Source organism: Furipterus horrens, unplaced genomic scaffold (genome assembly GCF_987537825.1).
Source record: "Furipterus horrens unplaced genomic scaffold, mFurHor1.1.pri manual_scaffold_10, whole genome shotgun sequence".
Lineage (NCBI taxonomy): Eukaryota > Metazoa > Chordata > Mammalia > Chiroptera > Furipteridae > Furipterus > Furipterus horrens.
The window spans coordinates 36,141,158-36,158,915 of NW_028327180.1; the positions used below are offsets into that span (position 1 = coordinate 36,141,158).

Consider the following 17,758-nt stretch of genomic DNA (forward strand, 5'->3'; position numbering starts at 1 on the left):
CTGGGGCAGTACCTTCTAGGATTGGGACTTTATGCTGGGGTCTTCAGTCCAGCTGCCCCCCTGTGCCACTCACAGCCTAGTCTCCTCTTGCACCTAAAACTTTAGGTCCCTGACATCCAGCTTCTGTATTTGTTGACCCATTTAGTTTCAGCTCCTAATTTGAAATATTTTTTGGTTTGGTCTTAGGGGATTTCCCCCCGTTTTCTTTCAGCTTCAGCTATGTATGTGAGAGTCTGCCTGTAGTTTATCTAGTACCTGAACTTCACAGTCCCGGGATATTTTAAGCCAGCAATACTAGAAATAGAAGTCCCAAGTTTGGCCTTCTTTTGTTCCATTTTTAATGCCATGATAGGCTGGGTCTTGCCTCGAGGCAATCTTCACAACCACCCTATAAACTTTATAGTCTAAAGAATTAATTTTAGGGTAAAAAAGGCTGAGATTCAGAAACAGTAAGAATGTTGCTTAACCCTGGCCGCACGTCCCAGCCAGCCTAGCGATCCTGCCGCACCTCAGGCCAAGACCTCACCAAAATGCCGTCTCAAATGGAGCATGCTATGGAAACCATGATGTTCACATTTCACAAATCTGCTGGGGATAAAGGCTACTTAACAAAGGAAGACCTGAGAGTTCTCATGGAAAAGGAGTTCCCTGGATTTTTGGAAAATCAAAAAGACCCTCTGGCCGTAGACAAAATAATGAAGGACCTGGACCAGTGCCGAGATGGCAGAGTGGGCTTCCAGAGCTTCTTTTCGCTAATTGCCGGGCTCACCATCGCATGCAATGACTATTTTGTAGTACACATGAAGCAGAAGGGAAAGAAGTGGGCAGAGGAGCAGCTACTTCCTCCCTGATAAGAGTTCTCCCAATGGGTCATTTAAGGAACCTCTGCCCCACAGCTTCCCCCTGTATAAGGATTTCATGAGCAGATTGGGACCCTTAGAAAATGTACAAATAAAATCCCACCCCCATTTGACAAGAGAAAGAAAACCTAATTAAAGCCAGATAAGCTTCTGATTTTTATATTGCTTGTATCCTCATGCCTTCAATAAACAAATTTCTTTTTTAGTTCATAAAAAAAAAAAGAATGTTGCTTAACAGCACCCAGAATACGTGGTGAAGCCAAGATCTGAACTCAGTAATCTCTGCTACCATACCTACTACCTCCTCAAAGTAATGACCAAAGGTTCTACAAATACTAAGAAAATGGGTAGAAATGAAGGGGTTTGAGCCCATGACTAAGGGTGTGGCAGAGCCTTAGGGGCCCTGACAATGACCTGGAAACAGCCTGCATAGCACCTGTGACCTAATTTCCCCAATGCTGTGACCACTGTGATCCAAGCTGGAGCCAAGAGGCAAAGTGGGCAAGGAGCACTCGCTAAGTGAAGGCAGCCCTGAATGGGCTCGGTAGGGGAGGAACTGTGGGGACCCAAAGTTAAACATGCCACCATCATTGCCATGAATGTCGTCTGCTTCGTCTTCCAGGTCACAGCTCATATGTCACTTTCTCAGCAGTCTTCCTGGAGCTCCCAGACTGGAGCAAGACCCTTGTTAAATATATTTCCACCTGCTCTGTATTTTCCCTCTGCAGAATGCAGTGCACCTATTATTACTTACCTGACAGCTCTCTTCCCCAGTGTTTAATATCTGAGGGCGGAGAATGTGTCTGTCTTGTCTGCTTTTTCCAAAGCCCCATAGCATCATAGTTGGCACAAAGGAATGACCAACAAACACAATTTAGAATGAATCTATGAATGATTTTGCTGTATGCTTCCCGGAAGTGGGTCTATGCCTGCCTATGGATCACTGGGGAGCTTGAGACCAAAGGCAGCACTCCACCATCAGAGATTCTGAGTTAATTTGAGGGAGGGTGGAGACCTGGGCTCACAACCATTATCCCATTTGATCCCTACAACTAGACTGATAGATAAGGTGAGAAATTATTCCCCCAGTTTTACAGGTAAGGAAGCTGAGTTGTGGGGGAGGGTTAACTTTTAATGCCTGGCTAATGTCACAGAGCCAGTTAGTGGCAAAGCCTCCTGAGTCCTGGTTGAGTTTTCTTCTTCACAATAACAGACTCCAGGTAGCCTCTCTTTGATTGAGCTAGTATGTTTCTCTGTGTGTGTGTGCATGTCTGTACATGTGCGTGTATGTACATATACTTTGGTGGGAGTATGTACAGTCGCAGAAGGTAAGCTGACATGCTGGGCATGACAGATCCCTTTATACAGAGTGGGCAAAAGTAGGCTTATGGTTGTAAGAACACGAAACACAGTTTATTCTTATATTATTAATATTTGTATAGAATTTATTGGGGTGACACTAATCTGAAAAAATATATGCACTCCTATGTTCATTGCAGCGTTATTTACAATAGCCAAGATTTGGAAGCAGCCCAAGTGCCCATCAGTAGATGAGTAGATTAAAAAGGCTGTGGTACATTTACACAATGGAGTGCTACTTGGCCATAAAAAAGAAGGAAGTCTTACCTTTTGTGAAGGCATAGATGGATCTTGAGAGTATTATGCTAAGTAAAATAAGCCATTCAGAGAAAGACAAGTACCATATGATCTCACTTGTATGTGAAATCTAATGAACAAAATAAACTAACAAAATAGAAACAGACTCATAGACACTGAGAACAGACTGACAGCTGTCAGAGGGGAGGGGGCAGGGGGGCTGGATGAAAAACATAAAGGAATTAAGAAAAAAAAGAACTCCTACACTCAGACAACAGTATGGTGATTACCAGAGGGAAAGTGGGGTGCAGGGAGATAAAAGAAGGTAAAGGGTGATAAATGGTGACTTGACTTGGGATGTTGAACACACAACACAACATACAGATGATATATTATAGAATCATATGCCCAAAACCTATATAATTATATTAATCAATGTCTCTTATTATTATTTATTAATTACTGCATTATTTATTTGTATTACAACTGTTAACCTGTTTTTGCCCACCCCCGTATATGTATTCTAAGAAGTCAACCTTTTCAGACCTGCTTTGTGTCTTGGGCTGCTATCCCAAGATCAATCTGCCAACAGTTTACAGAATAACTTTGCCTGGGAAGTTACCAGGATTACCATGCCTTTCTCATAAACTAGGGCCTCACGCGGGGCCTACTAGGACTCCTGGGTGCCTTCTGACCCTGTCTGACCCAATACTCAGACCCTCGCACCCCCAGATGATCTCAGCTAGAACGACAACGCTGTGTTGGGCTATGGGACTTACTGCTAACTTGGGTCCCCTCAGGGAGATATTCGTTCCACTAGTTGGAGAAGAAATGCCTTCTGAGCCTTCCTGCTGTGTTCCTCATTCCTCCCCACACCCTTGATGGTGCTTCTCTGCCCTCCCTCGTGACCAGGCCTCCTCCCAGTTCTGGCTGCAGGGCTCATTTCATCACTTCACTGTTTATAGCTTTTGCACGGAATCTGGGAAGACTTAAATCAAGCAAAGCTGACACCCACCTTCAGCAAATACCCTTTTGAAAAGCACACAGCTTTGTCATAACCCTGTTCTCCCTCCAAGAGCCCCCCAAACTGGCAATCATTAGCAAGTGGGAAGTATTAAAGATCTCTCCTGGTACTTTGCAGAGCAGCCCATGGGAAGAGAAATGACAGCTGCCAGCGTGGGTCTCAGCTGTCTCTAGACAAGGGGTTCACAAGTATTTGGCCCTACTTCCTTTGCTGACATCTCAGCTCCATAACTCACAACCCTCCCCAATCCCCAAAGAGCTCTCTTCTCTTTCTAATCCTTTGGACTTCCTGTTCACCAGGGCTGAGCCTCAGACCTTGGGGACCCCTAACTTACCTATGTCTGGAATGCTATAGCAACTCTCCACTTTTGTCTTGTTCGTTTTAATGAGAACACAATCCAAAGCATTTGTGAGGCCTTTAGAAGCCAAGTCCTTTGCAAGCAGGGGCTCATTATATCCACATTATCCCAAGATTGTTCCGGTCAGAAGATGGAGGAAGAAACAGACATAGAGAACTGGGAAAAGCTTGGCTTGGGGACACAAAGTCTATGATTGATTAGAAGGTGATTGATTAGAAAGGAATCTGTACTCCCTGCTTGTACTGGGCCAAACAGGCTTGACAGAGACAGGAAAAGAATGTTCTTCCCTCTCTCCACTTACCATGCCTGCCGCTTCCCATGCCTTCTGGGGTGATCTTAGTGTTGGGTGTCCCTGCTGTTTTCAGAGATAGGGAGCGTGGACAAAAAGGGGGCCATACACTCAATGTGACAAGCCCAGGGGAGGCCTGCATGGTGGCCTTATAATCTCAGAGACCAATGGTCTGAACATAAAAATTTCTAACTAAAAGCAAGTCATGGCAGGTAGTCACGTACTAGGCCTGTAGCTCCCTTGATGAAGGTCAGTCTTTACTGTATCTATTGTCTAAGATAACATACACTTGGAATGTCAGAGGAATCCCCTTTTACCAGGGCCCCCAGAGCAGAGACCATAGAATCCCTCATTGTTCTCTTGTCCCCCAAATAACATCTCTATGTGCTATAAATGCCCATTGTTAACTATCCTGTACCCATCAACGTAAAAGAAGTATGTTTCTTTTTATTCAATCTCAGAGGTTTCCCTGCTTGGCTTTCTCCCACCTCCCAATGGATCTCATGGAACCCTCCTTATGTCTCCTCCTTTGACTCTAATGTATAAAATAAGTTGTAAAACTGACATTCTCTGGAGCATTTTCTCAGTTCACTCAGATTTTGCTTTCCAGCAATTGTCATTTTGGCTCAAATAAACTCATAAAAATCTCTACAGGTTTGGATGTTTCTTATGTCAACAGGAGTAGGAAGGGAACTTGTAAGTCACAGAACCTACCTGTCATGTTACAAGGGCTCAGAGAGGTGAGATGACCTGCCAGCTAGTTATTGGTTTGTAAATGTCCAGGAATCTGAAGCAAGATGCAAACACACATACAGAACTGCAGATCCCCAGTTCAGAGAGGCCACGAAGCCGGGCAAAATCTTTCGAGCCTGACATCTGTTTACGTGTCTGGCCTCCCAGCAGTCCGTCACCTCCTTGAGTCAGGAAATCTTCCCTCAGCACAGGGCTGATCACAGGATGCATGTTCACAAGAGATGGGTTTACTGACCCTTGGCCTCCTTGGCTAATCGTTAACTTCTGCTGTTTCAATTAAGGGTGCATTTTTACTCAAAAATGAAGATTAATGACTTAAATGTGGTTTAAATAGGGCTTCTTCTTAGCGTTCTCCATGGCTAAGGAGTGTTGGGGGCTGCTGATGCATCGGGAGGCAAAGGCTTAAAGCAGGAGAGATTTAAAATTAACACTCCGAGGCCCAACGTTTGAAATGAAAAGGAATGAACTGGGGGGCGGGGTGCAGCAAAATGTAGGATCTGCTTCTCCTCCCTTTCTCAGAACTAGAACAAGGAATGTAATATTCCTCTCCTAAACCTAAAAGGCTTCTCTTATGTTTTGTTTTGTTTTGTTTGCGGGGGGGTGGGGGTGTCTTCCATTAGGGTCCCAGTTAACTACTTTACAATACGCCTGGCGTTTTTTATGGCCCTCCAAAATAAGGCCCTGGTCCTTCCCTGTGTCACACATAAATTATCCATGGCAACTGAGGACTTTTGACATGCTGAGAATGAAGGAGCACCTGAGTAGCAAACATGATGGATTGCCAGGTGTCTGGAATAATGAGGGAAATCGCCATATTGGAGGCCATGGGTGTCTCAAGAGAGGCTAAATTTGCAACAGCCTCTGTTGTCTTCTCTCTCTTCTCTCTCTCTCTCTCTCTCTCTCTCTCTCCTCTCTCTTCTCTCTCTCTCTCTCTCTCTCTCTCTCTCTCTCTCTCTCTCTCTCTCTCTCTCTCTCTCTCTCTCTTCCTTTTTTCATTTTGCTAATCCTGGACAAAGCCTATTGTGACAGGAAGGAGTGAGCTTGGGGAAGGACACTGGAGAAGACATGGTAATGCCTGGACTTTGAGAAAGCCCCTTTCTTGGGACAAGGTGAGGACAAGCCTGGGATAGCATGCTGCTCTGGGTAGCAAATACCTAAGACTCTATAAGCCAGCTTCTTCTGCCTCTGCCGCTCCAGAGGTCCCAAGAGATTAAAGCTGTCATATGGGAGCACCTTGCTCCCTGTTCTAAAGAAGCCAGGCCCACAAATTACCTCCCAAAGACACAGCCGGGTGCCACTCTTCATCTCGCAATCTCTACCCCTAATTACACACAGTATCTTTAAAAAAAAAATAAAAATCAAACAGCCTTCGAAGCCAGTGTTGTAAGCTCAGACTCATAAAGCAGTGGCAACCACTGGAGACTTGAAAGAGCCTCTGTTCCTCTCATACCTAAGGTCATACCATCTAAGCCAAACACCAGGACAGCCACAAGGGGAATTCCTTTCTTTTTTTTTTAAGCCTCAGCTCCCACAGAGCCACGTGGAAGGTTTGATGGAAGGTACGTTGTTGGCGCATTGTGAGGCGTCACTACTGACTCTGTGGGGGTTGAGCCTGGTTTGTTTCTCCTTCTGAAGGTGGAAAATAGCCCAGACCTGTTAACCAACTGCTAACTCAACTGTGGTCGCCGACTCCAGCTTGCTTTTGGTTGACCAAAAATGTGGAGTTAATCACTCTTGAGCCTTTCTGCAATCTTCCATTAGAGTCAGCAAGGGGGAGAGATTCGAGGAATTGAATAAAAGGTCTTTCTTTGGGAACTTCAAGGAACATATTTTGATGATTATCTTCTACAGAGTTCACAGAGTGGGTTTTCAAAACAGCCAATTGGGTCAGTAAAAATAAAAATTTGAGAGTCTTCCCAGGAGCCAATGCTATATTTAAAATGGCAGAGTAGCTATAGTCTAAGGTTGGAGAAAGCTATAATTAAGGTTGCAAAATTGTTTTCATTAGAACCCTCCTGCTATTACCCCCTCCCCAGAGGCTTCCTTTGTGGATGCGTCTATATTCGGGTGGAGATCGGTCTGCCCGTCTCGGCTCCAATGAATTTGGTCCTTCCCTTTCAGATTCTCCTGCTCAACAAATTGTCATGATCTGCTTTCCTGGAACACTCGCCTCCTTTCTGCCCCTTCATTCCTAAAATCCACATTTGATGCTCTGGGACAGGCATTTCCTCTCCCCATGCCACTCCTGTCTGAATCCAAGCCAGCCACAGCCTCCCACTCTGTTCCTGGTAACCACAGAACTTGTGGGCAAATTCCCCCTTTATCCCAAGCCTTCTTTATCCTAAATGACTTTCCTCCCCTTTCTTGCTCTCACTCGTGGCATTTGGGTGGCACAATTCGTCATCAGACAGCATTTTCCCACACTGCGCAGACATTTGGCATCCTGGCCCACTAACTTTCCATAGCAATCCCTGGTCCTTGTCATAACTCCAAGTGGCCACCCCATTTCTAAATATCCCTTCAAGCGGTGGTATGGCCTCTAGTTGTGAAGAGAACCCAGGCTATACACTCAATGCAGCAGACCCCAACCCTCCCCCATCACATATATACACTGGTCCCCAGGGTGCAGAGAGCAACCCCTCCCTGAACCCCACAAATCCAGGGGGTTGGAAGGGATGGAGGAGCCTTGATGTCTATTGTCACCTCTTGGCCTTCAAACCCCATTTGAGGGGCATGCTATCTCTCGCATGGGAACTTTCCTCCCCTTCTCTGAGCTTCATGTGCAAAAATAGTGGGAATATCATCTACTTTACAGAGCTGATGGGAAAATTCAATGAGGTAATATATGCAAAGTACCTGGCACATAGTAAATACTGGAGAAGTGGTAGTAATGGTCATTTTTATCGGGATCATTCTTCTATCCTGCTGGAATTGCTGCTGTCATTTGCCCCCCTTTCCCAACGCTTGTCACTTTTCAGTACCAATTTCCAACTTTCAACAAATCCATTTTCTAAAACATGTCCTACAGAATGCTAGTTCCAAAATACTCTTTGAAAAGGGGTTCTTTGATCAAATAAGTCTGGAAAATGCTGCCTACTTTCACCATTTTAGAAACTCATAGTAATATGCTAAAAAAATTTTAGTCCTTCAAGCAAAAAAATAAGCCCAATGCAATCTGTGCATAATTAGATATTTCTCCAACTTATTTGACTGCAGAACTTACTGCCACTCTTGAAAATAAGTGACCTACAAAATCCCATGGAAATGGTAGTCAGAGGCACACCTACTTCGGGGAGCCCTGTTCTGGGTAAGTGCCTCACCTGGACTCGATGATTTCTGCCATCAGCTTTCATGGAGGCAACATTATGCTGAATGCCCCCTGGTCCTCCAGACCTCAGAGCCCCATGACCTGGAATCTGCAGGTGTCATCTCCTTGGTGGCTGTAGCTCAGCCTGACCACATCCTGCTGTCCACCTGCACGGTCTCAGCTCCTTTCTCCCACCTTTCCCCCTGTTTTCCTAACCACACTGCACTGAGCCTTCACACTCTGTTCCTCGCCCTGGCTATCAGCCTAGCGCCCGGGGTCAGCTTCCGCTCCCTGGTGCCTCGAGCTTTCCCTCCTGCCCTTGTGTCCGGCCATCCTCAGCCTGTTTGCTCTGCTCTGTGCTGGGACAACGCAGCTGCGTGAAAGCATGTCAGAGAGTGGCATGGGTCTGGCCCCAGTCAAGTCCTGCCATTCTAGATCCTCCCTTGATATTCCTCCTCTTTTCCAAAGATGAGCTCACCTCCTCCCTTTCTGGAAAGACCAAAACCATTAGGTTTAAGCTCTTCACCTTCCCCTAACTCCTCCAGCCATTTTGCCTCAAACCCAGCGTAGGCACAGGTGTGTAGAAACGGGCCGTCTCGTGCATCTGGAGCACAGAGTGGCACTCACTTTCACACTTCACGTGAGCCTGCCTTTTGATGCAGCAACCCCCATTCTAAGAATATTTCCCCCCTCAGGGAATATGTATTCATCTAGGCTGAGATGGTTGTGTACAGATTGTCACTAGAAACTATGATAAACCTGAGGAAAAATGTAAATAACTCAAATACCCATCAATAAGAGATTGGTTAAATAAATTATTGTAAAGTACTATGGAATACTATGTAACCATTGGAAAAATAATGCAGCTCTATATTTATTGCCCAGGAAAGATAGCTGTGTTCTATCATTGAATTTTAAAAACACATATGGAGAGTGTAATCTTATGTATGTAAAAAATCTGTGTGCAAATACACACAGAACTATTTCTGGGAGAAAGCTCATCCAGATCTTGTCAATTATCTCTGAGGGCTAAGAGTCTAAGTGAGGGCTATTAATTTTTCCTCTTCTGAATTTTTTGAAAGTTTTCATAATGAGTATATTATAAAATGATTACATGTACCCTGGCTGGTGTGGCTCAGTTAATTGGAGCGTCATCTCATAACCAAAAGGTTGCAGGTTCGATTCCAGATCAAGGCACACGTTTAGGTCGCAGGTTTATCCCTGGTCTGGGTGCCTGTCCTTGATCCTGGCATTTACCAGAGACAACCAATTGATGCTTTTCTCTCTCCCTTTCTCTCTTTAAAAGCAAAAAAAAAAAGTCCTCAGGTGAGAATAAAAAAAAAAGATTAAATGCAACTAGTAATGCACAAAGTCTATGTCCATATTCTTCCCTGGGGATCCCTAGAGAGAGCCTTTCTTCTTTCTTTGGCAACACTCACCCACACCTGCCTTCATCACTGTGTCTCCAATCCACCCTTCTCCTCCCCTCCGCCTTCCAATGAGCACCTAGAAAAACCCTTCATGCCTGGCCCTGCTTCTTACTTTAATTATTTGATTCCCTTTTCCTGAAACTTCTCTGACATGAGGCCTCCCTGCACCTCTGCTTCAACGCTGCCCATTCCCCTCTCAGCCTGTGCAGCCCGGCGTTCTCTGGATCAAAGAATCCCGTGCTAGCTCTGCTGATTAACAGCCAGCTTTGTTGATGTTGTTGACTTCTCTCTTGGAACTTTCTCCTCTCAATTTCCATGACATTACCATCATACTTCTCTGCCTGAGTCCCTGACCACTCCTTTTGGCTCCTTCACAAGCTCATTTTCTGCCTCTCATTCTCTAAAAAGAGATTCTCCAGTGTCTCCAGGGAGAAGTAGCAACCAAGCCATCTCCTGACACGCCCTTCCAAACCCTCTCCAATGTCAACAGCACACAGTTGGAAGCCCTTAGCATGGCACTAAAGGTCTCCTAGCCTTGTGACTCCTTGTGTCTCTCAGCCAACTCTCAACTCCAGACAAATGTCTACCTATCACCCCTAAACACATTTACCCAATGACATAATGCCCAGCTTTCTCCAACACTGTTTCCTGCCTCTTCTGACTGTCCCTTGAATGACCCCATCAAATCTTGCCCACCCTTCAACTCCTCCCCGAAGTCTCCCTGAACTGCTCCAACTTAAAATGCTCTCTTTATCGCAGGTGATTTCTATTGAATCTACCACAGACAACAGTCATTTCTTCTTTTGCATCTTCTCCCTCAATTGTCTGGTTCTCTTAAGGGTCTCTGCCTATGGGCAGGAACCATCCCCATTTGCCTTTAAACTTGCCTGCCTCCTCCCCCAAAGCATGTACTCAATCCATGTTTGCTGACTGAAAAGTGGGGGATAACATCCCAGAATAACCAACATTTTAGCTTGAGTTCAGGTGGATGTAAAGGTGTCTCATCTGAGCCTTGCAGGTGGTGTCTGCAGGTCTGCATCAGGAGATGTTCAGGACTTTGTTGGAAAGATGAGTCTGGAGCTCAGAGAGGTATCATCAACCTATTCCCGTGTCGCATCTATGACCCTGGGCAAGACCGTTCAAAGAACAGGCGTCCAGTAAGAACCAAGGAGCTCACTGCTGAAACCACAGATTCATCCAGAAGAGGAGCAGTAAAGAGGGAAATGCGAGGAAAGAGCCAATACCACCCCAAAACTGCCTCCTGGGACCTCTCTTATGATACCATTTTTAGTCTTTTCTGTATGATTTGAGCACACATCTTAATTGTCCTTGCAAACGGTAAGCTCCTTGAGAGAAAGAGAAGTGTCTGAGCTCTTCTTTGCATCTTTCTTAGACATTAGACATACATGGATATACAAGCCCTGGCATTTAGCAGTTGGTCAATAAATGTGTGTTAAATAGAAGCATGAATCTTCACTGAATACCTACATTAGATTCTGGAGACACCATGGTGTGATACTTGCCTTTAAGGATTACAGCCAGGTAGGGGACCCAGATGTACCCACTGAACAAAGGTGGTGGACACCTCCCATGTGCCAGGCACTGTGCGGGAGTAAGACAGGGAAGGGGCAGATAGGGACCCCTTGCTAACAAAACTCACATTCTCATACTACTCTGTGGGCATAATAGTTCTATTCTGGAGGGGAAGGGGATGTGTGTGTGTGTGTGTGTGTGTGTGTGCCCTCACAGAGGGGAAAACGATAGAGCAGAATGTTAACACTGGAAAGAACCTCAAAGATCATCCAGTCCACTTGCAGATGAGGAGACTGAGGCCCAAGGAGTATCAATGGTTTCATCATAGTTATATAGTTATAAAGCTAGTCTGTTACAGAGCTAGGCCTAACCTTGCACACACACACACACACACACAGTTGCTAAATTAAGCATGATTAACATGGGCAGTGTATATATGACTGGCACAGTCTGTCATGCTGCTGTACTTGCCAATTCTAACACCCAGCACAGCTGCCCGTCCTTCAGGAAAACTGCCAAGCTCTCCATCAACATCTACAGAGAAGCAGAATTCTTTTCCCCCTCTCTGAAATTAGCTATGGGATGTGAGTCTTCAGTTATTAAAATTACCCCAGCTGGAGGGCAAGGTGACCAGTGTGTGTGAGAGAGTTTGGAGCTGATCCCCAACATCTAGGCCCCTGCCCCACTCCTCTGACATGGGCCATTTAGCAGGTCTTTGCACCTTTGCCACATCCGCTGCTTTTCTTCTAGTTTCAGGCTCCTTCTAGTGGCCCGAGGTCTGGGACGGAGGTCCGGCTTCCGGAGGGGAACCAGTCTGCCTACTCATGCATGGAAATGGTCCCCCCTCACCAAGCTGTGAGAGGTGGATTTTCCTGGGATCACACTGCTATATCCTGCAGCCCACCCCATGCCACCCCCGTGCCTTCCCTTTTCCCACAGGCACTGCTCTCTGATTCTGGGAAGAGGGGTTGTTCCTCCTACGCCTGGAGAATGGTGGGGCATGTCTCTGCCCTGTCCGTGGCAGCTGAGGACAAGTCTCCTGGGGGCATCAAGAGGCCCATGCAGCAGGCCTGCTTCCAACCAGCTCTCCACCAAGTCACTTCCGCTCCCACGTGCATCAAAGCAGGATGGCCTCAGGAACACCCAGGAGACAGGGACCCAGAAAGGGAACCACTTTGAATACAGGGCCAGGCTGCTTCTGGGGGTGGAGATGGGGCTCACATAGCTGGGAGGGCTCGCATGGCAGAACCCTCTCATCAGAGCTGTGGAAACAATCCCACAGGTGCCTCTAAATGGCTCAGACAAGCCAGCAGCAAGCTCCAAGGTGGGCCCGTCACCAAGGGGCTGGAGGCAGCTGTGTGGCCCTCAGGTGTGAGAGGGGCTGCACCTGGGGCCAGGTGCCAGCTTGCATCAAAGATGCAGTTGCCTGGGAGGCCTGGCTGGCGGGCAGGCAGGAGGGGCCTCAGGGTGGAAACAGCTTGGCTGGCAGAGGCGGCCCTGGCGCCTGGCCACTGGTGGCAGTGCTCTTCAGAGAACGTGTTTTCTTGTTTAAGTGCCACCCCTGCCAATACCCCTCTCCCCCGCAAAACATAACATCACCATGTTTTGCTTTGAGTGGGGATGGTGAATCTTTGTCAACAGATGTCATTCTCAGATTGGCGGGGTCTTTGGAGCAGCATCTGAAGCCAGCCTCCCCTCTGGGAAGGGTTGCTCTGGAAGGGGCCGCCCTGCTCTGCCATGCACTTTACTTTTTCCATGTGGGTGAAAAAAATCCTGAGTCTTCATACTCCACAGATCCCAAAGGCCAAATATTTGCTGTCTGCCCTGCCTTTTCCATCTCACGCGGAGGTGGCGGCAATTCCTGGCTCCCGGGGAGGACTAGTGAAGACCCTGCTGGGAGGCCCGCTGGCCGTCGTGCCTCATCTCCTGAAGCTCTGCAGCCCAGGTCCCCAGGATGTTCTAGGAGAGCATGGGAAGGTTTCCTGGAGACCGGGGGGAAAATAAATGGCAGCTGCCCTGAAGGCCTCCGTGGGCAGGAATTGGGCCCCACACTGTGGTGAGGCTGTTAGTTGAGAGCAGGAAAAAGGAGATGAGAAGGGCAGGCTGTAAACGTCTTTCTGAGACTCCCAGCCTCTCAGTCAGCGAGTTCAGAGGACCCTGAGACCTGATAACATGATGGCACATTTCAGTTGGTCCTTCTCAGGAACCTCCTCTAAATATTGTCACACCACTCTTTTCTCCTCCACTCTGAGTTTCAGAAAGGTGGGCCATGTGCTCCTGACCCCATCTTCCTTGGGAGCTGGGTGTCTCCTCCATTTCAGAGGATTTCGGACCTGCCTGTCTTTTCCACACTGTATTTTCTCTTACAGTGCTCGTCTGGATGGTTGGGGGAGCCAAACCATTCTGAGAATATGCAGCATCTCAGTGGCATCATTAAGGCTGAGAGCAGTGTGGGCTCCAGGCCTGTGGTGAGATGTGGTCTAAGACCTTTCCAGAGGCTTCTGGGTAATGACCTGCCCTGGCCAGCTCACTGGGGAGCGTACTGCTCCATAGATGTGGTAGCCAAGAGCAGAAACTTTCTGGGTGAGGCTGCTCCCTGCTGCCACTCAAACTCCCTGGGGTTGATTATAACTTGCTTGCCTCATCCTAGACAGCCCAAGACATGGTGAGGCCATCAGGAGACCAGAGGCCACAGAGAAGAAAGTACTCTGGCCTGGAAGTCAGGAGCCCTAGGCTCTACTCCTCATAACTAGCTATGAATATCAAGCAAGTCCCTTCTCCTGTCCATAGGACCAGCAACAGAATTTGCAGAGCCCAGTGCAAAATGAAAGTTGTGGGGCGGGGGGGCGGGGGGTCACATAACTGTGGGGGTCTCGTTAAAAAAATTATTAAAAATTTCAAGACAGCGACAGCAGAGTATTAACCTAGTGTGAGGCCTGCCAAGCACAGGGCCCTGTGGGAATGCACAGGTTGCATACCCATGAAGCTGATCCTACCTGTTTGGGCCTCCGTTTCCTCAGCTATGGAGAAACTCTCAGACCTTTGTATGTAGAGACAAACGGAGCCTCTTCAGCACCACCCGAGGATAGAGTTTCAAGCCCTGCAGGTGCTCTCGGAGGTCCTTTTCAGTTTCAACATTCAATAAGTTGAAGAGGTAGTGAGGTTCTCACTGCCAGGAGCACAGGCATCTGCCCTGGGTACTAAGGAAGGATTAATGAAAAAGCACGGGAGACAACACGAAAAAACACTGGAGGTGTTCGGTCGCATAGTCTGCCTCTCCCTTAGCCTGAAAATATCATGAAGACCGAGCGTGAAGACCAAGCATGAAGACCAAGCGTGCGCTTCCCAGGCCTCAAGAAAGCCAAGCCAAGGTTGGACCGCTTAGGACCAAGTCTGATTCTTGTTATTGGCTGCAAGGGTCACCAACTGATGACCTACTGCCCTGGGGACAGACAGGTCAGCTCCGCACCACTGGTCTTTTCTAGCTGCTTTGTTCCCAGGAGGTCAGAGGGTAGGGCAGGTCAGCCAGGGTTCTGAGGTTGGGAAGGACAGAGCCTGGACTGAGGGACTCAGACACGACAGGGCTTGCCTGAAGAAGGGGCTGAAGTTCTGGAAGGAGAGCCTTTGGCCTGGCGCTGGGCAGAAGGCTAGGTGGGGGCTGCTGGAGCCTGAGATGGATCCCCTAGGTGGGCATTTACATTGCTGGAAGGTTGGGCTGCTGACATCTTTCTGCGCTGACCAGTTAAAGGGATCAGAAACGTCTCTGGGATTTAACACCGTTTTTTCAGGGCTAGAGCAATAAACAGGACAGGACTGTATGAACTTTCTCCACGTTCCGTCTCTCCCCTTCCGCTTGACTTCAGGGCTCCACGCTGTCCTCCTGATGCCTTCCGCAGGAAGGTAGGTCAGGCACGGAGAAGACCCCTGGTCCCCTGCCCCAGGGTGCCCTCCACTCCTCATCCCTGCCTGGGTGGGGTGGTCCCGCAGGGTCTCGCCTGGGAACTCGCGCGCGAGCGCGGGGCTTACCTTTCATGGTCCCTTGCGCTGGGGCCTCGGGAGGGCCTCGCTCCTAGCGGTTCGAGCTGCGGGGTGACCTGGGTGAAGCCAGTGGCTCCTGGAGGGGAACCCGATCGCCGCCCTACGCGCCGCCCGCACGAGCCGGGCTGGGTGTTGGAGTTCTGCTGTAGCGCCGGGCGACAGAAGCGGCGCGCCTAGGGGAGGGTTCCCGGGGTCGCAGCCTGGGGGCGCCGCGCCCGCCGCCCATCCCGCCGCCCGCGCGCTCCCCGCTGGAGGCCGGAGAGCTCTGCGGCCCCCGGATCCCCGCGCTCCCGCCCTCGCTCCCTCCCTCTTCGTCACTTCTTGGGCCCTGGCCCAGATCAACTCCTTGGTATTTTCAAAACTGCCGCGGCCAGGCCTCTTTGTGCCGCCGTGGGTCCCTGCGCCCGTGCCCACACCTGGCGCAGGACCTCGGTAGAACCAGCCGACCACCACACCCGCCCGCCGCGCAGGGGGAGCGCACAGGAAAGACGCTTCTAAAGCAGTCTTTTGCCTGTGGGGGCCGCCTGGTGGCAGGGGTGGGGGTGGGAGGTGGGAGGTGGAGCTGTAAGTTCGACTTGGACATTGTTCTTACCCATCTAAAGGGTAGAGGGACTGGGAGCACGAAAGAACCTCGGGTTCCAGCCCCAGCCCTTCACGTCCTGGTTTGCCTGGGACTGTCCCAGTGTCCGCGCTGAAAGTCCCGCATTCCTAGAAGCCCCTCGGTGCTGGACAGACCAAGACGGTTGGTCACTCCAGCTCTGCCACCCTAGTTGCGTGACTTTGATCAGTCACTTCCTGTCTCCAAACTTTGTTTTTCTATATGAGAGAATTGGGCCCCCAGCACTCCCACTCCCAAATTCTGTGATTTTGTTCGTGGAGGGGCCTCCGGTGTAAACAGTGGCATCTGAGGGAAACTGATCTCAAGCAAGGCGTTGTGACTCTTGTCATAGGCGCTCCTCTGAGGTCTTCACGTGTTATTCTTAATTGGTGGAACAAACATTTAGTTCACCGAGCGCCTACCATGTACCAAATTCTGCCCCAAACTCTAGGAGTGTGTGGAACGCTTCAACAGCACTGTCTTCAGGAGGGAGCATCTGGTGAGGAAAGCCAACAGTTACACAAGTAAAAGTGTTGAAGTGTGTGAATGCTTTGGCAGGGTAGTTCAGGGACAGAAGGGACACCAGAGTGGGGACAGCCCTGCCTGGTAGCTTTGGATTGCTACCGTCAGCTCCTTTGCCACATCCCCACTCCTCCATGCCTACCCCCCCATTTGGCCCTTGAAGTAAAGTACGTGAGGTCAAAGGGGCAGAGAAACTTTCTCCTACTCAATCAGAAAGGGTGATGTCCAGCTATTTCTAATCTCCATTTTGCAATGGCAAGGCTCAGTTCTCAAAGTGCATTCTCTCCATTATCTCAACAGAACCTCAAGACCAGAACCATGTTGCTGTTTTGAGGACCCCAAAGCTCAGAGATGTGGATGGAAAAGGAGCGCTGTGATAACTCTAATCAAAAGTTGATCTGATCATAAATTCCTTACTGAACAGGTCATGGTGGGTAGCCATGCCTGAGACCTATAGCTTCCCTAGTAAAAGCGATATCTTTGCCTTAAGCAAGCCCTATTCATTGTTTTGGGGCATCTAGGTTAACACACTTTTGAAATGCCTTTTTCAGACCCCTCAGAAGCATAACCACCCTCAAGAAAGTCCATGATGTTGTTGACTCTCTTGTAATCCAATCCCTGCCTTGCTTTTCCCCACCTTCTTGTAATCTTCCTTCCTTCCTTCCTTCCTTCCTTCCTTCCTTCCTTCCTTCCTTAATCCCAAATGTATAAAAGAAACTGCAAACTGTCATTCTCCAGGCCTTTGAGATCTTACTTCCTGGTGATTATCACCAGTTTGGCTCAAATAAACTCATAAAAATCCTCTACAGGTCTGGACATTTCTTACGTGCACAGGGAGGATGTTGCCCACCTGGGAGTCACGATGTACTCCTGGGGCCTTGAATCTGGATTCCGAGTCTGCCACATGATCCTCAGTCTCCCTGGATCTGAGGTGCTGCTACATTAATGAAGATGCATCAGCAAAGAGTGTCCGGCTGTAGATGGGCCCTGGGTGAGCAGAGCAGGACCCCACCCTGAAGAGGCTCAGAGGATGAACTCCAGTTCTGAAAGGACTCTGGGCAAGGATCAGGGGAGCCAGAGAGATATTCATGTCAAAGGAACCTTTACGTAGGCTATTACCTGTGTATTAACTATCAATTCTCACAGCAGCCCTATGAGATAAGCACTATTATAGTGCTCATTTTTCAGAGGAGGAAACAGCTATGGGGAAGATAAATAATGTGCTAGTAAATGGAGATGTTGGGATTTTGAACCAGGCAAGCTAAATCCAGCGGCTTAACCACAGTACACCACACTGCTTCTCCTAGAAGGCACTCAAACATTTGTTGACAGAAAGAACAAACCAAGGCCCTTGGTTTTCTCCATGCTTTCTTTAGTTGGCTCCAACTAAGATGTTTGGTTTAAAGAATGTTCTAACCCTCTTCCACCCTTCTGCCCCTTTCCGATGGGA

General features: G+C 48.4%; 1 protein-coding gene and 1 pseudogene across 1 annotated transcript in view; one reads left to right on the forward strand and one right to left on the reverse strand.

Moving 5' to 3' along the window:
• SCARA3 (scavenger receptor class A member 3) overlaps nucleotides 1-15,450 on the reverse strand; it is a 36,920-nt gene extending 21,470 nt beyond the window's left edge. The window contains exon 1 of the mRNA XM_090289047.1: nucleotides 15,177-15,450. Coding sequence (XP_090145173.1) covers nucleotides 15,177-15,183 — 7 coding nt within the window. The 5' untranslated portion in view covers nucleotides 15,184-15,450. The remainder of the gene's footprint in view (nucleotides 1-15,176) is intronic.
• LOC149999505 (protein S100-A10 pseudogene) lies at nucleotides 492-851 on the forward strand (annotated as a pseudogene).
• Nucleotides 15,451-17,758: the final 2,308 nt, after the last annotated feature.